The sequence below is a fragment of the Nicotiana sylvestris genome, chromosome 1 (genome assembly GCF_000393655.2).
Source record: "Nicotiana sylvestris chromosome 1, ASM39365v2, whole genome shotgun sequence".
NCBI lineage: Eukaryota > Viridiplantae > Streptophyta > Magnoliopsida > Solanales > Solanaceae > Nicotiana > Nicotiana sylvestris.
Window position 1 is genome coordinate 23,496,970 of NC_091057.1, and position 2,971 is coordinate 23,499,940.

The 2,971-nt window shown below is 33.9% G+C and overlaps 1 protein-coding gene across 1 annotated transcript; it reads right to left on the reverse strand.

Moving 5' to 3' along the window:
- Positions 1 to 858: 858 nt before the first annotated feature.
- Positions 859 to 2,481, reverse strand: LOC104217490 (uncharacterized). Its single transcript, XM_009767758.2, has 6 exons — positions 2,439 to 2,481; positions 2,229 to 2,267; positions 1,949 to 2,138; positions 1,589 to 1,760; positions 1,230 to 1,331; positions 859 to 1,128 (listed from the first exon to the last, which is right to left on the reverse strand). Exons 1-6 carry the CDS (start codon positions 2,479 to 2,481, stop codon positions 859 to 861), a joined length of 816 nt encoding a protein of 271 aa, XP_009766060.2.
- Positions 2,482 to 2,971: the final 490 nt, after the last annotated feature.

Sequence of the window (2,971 nt, forward strand, 5' to 3'; positions counted from 1 at the left end):
ACATGAATCACACCTGATGAAACTGCTGTTTTTGGGGCTTCTGTATCAACTGGTGTAATTATTATAGATGTTAGTGATATTGTTCTTTTAGATATGACACCATTATTTCCTGGCGAAGGAACTCTTGGTGATTTTATTCCCAATACTCAAGAGAGCAATAAAGCAATATAAATTCCTAAAGCAATATAAACACAAGTCTAGATAGCAACAAAAACATTAAGCATTAGCTAAAGTAAAATGAACACAAGTCTAGACAACCATTACAAATTTAAATTCCTAGAAAGCAAAAGTAGCCCATAACGAAAACATTAAGCATTAACTAAAGCAATATAAACACAAGTCTAGAAAACCTAGCAAAAGTAGTCCACAACGAAAACATTAAGTATTTGATTGGTGATTTGCGTTGTTATCCGCCGATGATCCTCTTACATCAACTGGTGAAGTAGGTTCATTCTCTGCATCATCAGGCTGAAACAATAAAAATGATATTCGGCAAGAAAGTTATATAGATTAATTCCAAACAAGATCGGGAAACAAGATTGAATCAAATGTATCCCTTATCCTAACCAAATCAAAGCCTTTAGCTTCTGCCAGGACATGGGAATTCCTTGCCACCACCTCCATCTTTAGAAAAGTTAGCAACAAGTTTTACTAGAATTAGATGATATTGAACTGTATATTGTACTAACATTATTTTGTTATCACATAGAAGTACAATGCAATTAAACTCATCAGAAGTTGTTGTAACAGAAGAAGTACAGATTATATTACTTCTTACCTGTGGTTGAAGAGCAAACAAACCAGCAAATTTTTCAGGAACCACACCTTCCTTTGACATCACGTAAGCCTTCAGCATATTTAAGGTGCCTCTAGTTGGGATTCCACACGCATAAGCTTTTGTTGCAAATGGGTATACATTGCAGATGATGTACCATTGCTAGATGAAGAAACACTCGGATCACTAAGTCGTCCTTTCGTATTCCTGAATGTGTTCGAAGGAGATGCTCCCATACCCATACATCGTACTCTCCCAGAGTGCTCTTCCCCTAACATCTTGCCAATAACATCATTTGGGGAAACTTCACACTCATTAGTATCACATTGAGTCATATTCAATTCAATTTGTTCCTACAAGCAGATAAAATATCAATTAGTAAGTACAAGAGTTGCAGAATGTTATACAAAACAATGAAAATGATATTAGAAAAATGTATCAAAGCTAGACTTACCCCTATAGACCTTGCCGTATCATTTACAAATGATCGATTAGCTTTCTTATGAGTTTCAATAAACATTTTTCCACGACTAGGAGTTTTTTCAGTTTCCAAAAACTAAAAAAGAAATGTATTAAAAAAGTTATAATAAAACATTTTAATTAGAGAAAAAGTAAACTTAATAAGATAATGTGCATACAAGCTCATATCATCTTCTCAAGTTAGCTTTTGAACCACCAGTGTGTGGCATTTTTTGCTTCTTTCGAATTTCTTTATTTCTTGTACAAAGTTCCTATCAACAAAAACAAATACATATTTAAAAAATTATCTTCATTTAATTATGATGAAACTTGTTAAAATAATCTAAATCTTACCATTGTTGATGATTTTTGACGATAAGCAACAAAAATAGCCCATTGATCTTTACTTATACCTGCTGGCACATCACTTATAATTTTATTTTTGCTTTTGGCTAGGTCAAAATATTCATTCCACAACTTCTGCCTAGGTGTATCCCACTTCTTCGAAAGACTAGCATTGCGATAGCTATATGCAATGGAATCACTTACATGAAAATCAAATCGAGGCTTCAAACAAAAATGGAAGTTAGTTTTTTCATGGTATAAAAATCTAGGTGCAATAAGTACATATGTATATGTAATAACACTTGTACCTTCAAAATTGTTTCAAAGCAGTCTTCCATGTACTTCTTAGGCATGCCCGATGGCCCTCACCACTTCTCAAAACTAATCGGAAACAAATTACAATCAATTGCCAGTGATCCATAATATCCAGCAAGTAATCCTTGCGCTTCACCATATGCTGCATTGTAGTCATCGAAATTCATAATGATGCACTCCCCAACAGTTAGGTTATTAATTTGATTGACCTTGACCCTAATTTGCTTGGTAGCATTTTCCGAGTCTTTAACAAGAAAATAAGATACTTAACTAAAAAGGAAGAAAAAAATAAGATTCTCATAAATTGAAGTAAAAATAAATGTAAGGCATATACCTTTTGCCTCTGCTGTCCAATACTTTGTAGATTCACGTCCTGCACAGCGAGATGTTGCACTTGAATTAGAAGGAAGAATTGGAGCTTGTTCTTATTGCGGGAATTCATGAGCATGTGGGAGGGCTTGTACTGTTGTTGAAGGCTTTATAGCATGTGATTAGACTGGAGTTGCCGATGATGAAAAATGTCCATGAGCATCATGTGGTTCACGAGCTGACTTTAGTGGATTCCGAAAATGTTTAATCTTCAACATGGCTGCGTATTCATAAGAAAAATAGAGAGAGGTGAATCAAATATGAAGAGGAACTAAACATCAGACATAAGATGATACAAAAAATTGTCCCGCAACTATCCAACAAACCCAATCTAGAGCCTCAAAAGATATGTTTTTTTTAACTCCAAATAAAACAAAATAAATAAACTAAGCACAATATACTCTACAAACAGTCAAACCCAAATAATTGGCAAAGAGGACCACAGAGAATCAATAAACTACACAATGTTACGATTTTGGTAAAGCTAAGTAGGGAAATAAACTACATATCTAAATCCTAAATATAACGCACAAATGTGTGTCCAACAATCATATTGATGAAACTAAAATGAACAAACTTAAAAGAATTAAAATACAAAAAGAAAAGAGAGAATTGACCTAATGCTCACCAGGAATTTCATCTCTCCAAGAGGCACTATATGGTGAATATATAGCTATGAAAGTGGAAGTTTCTTACGCAGAAAATGGG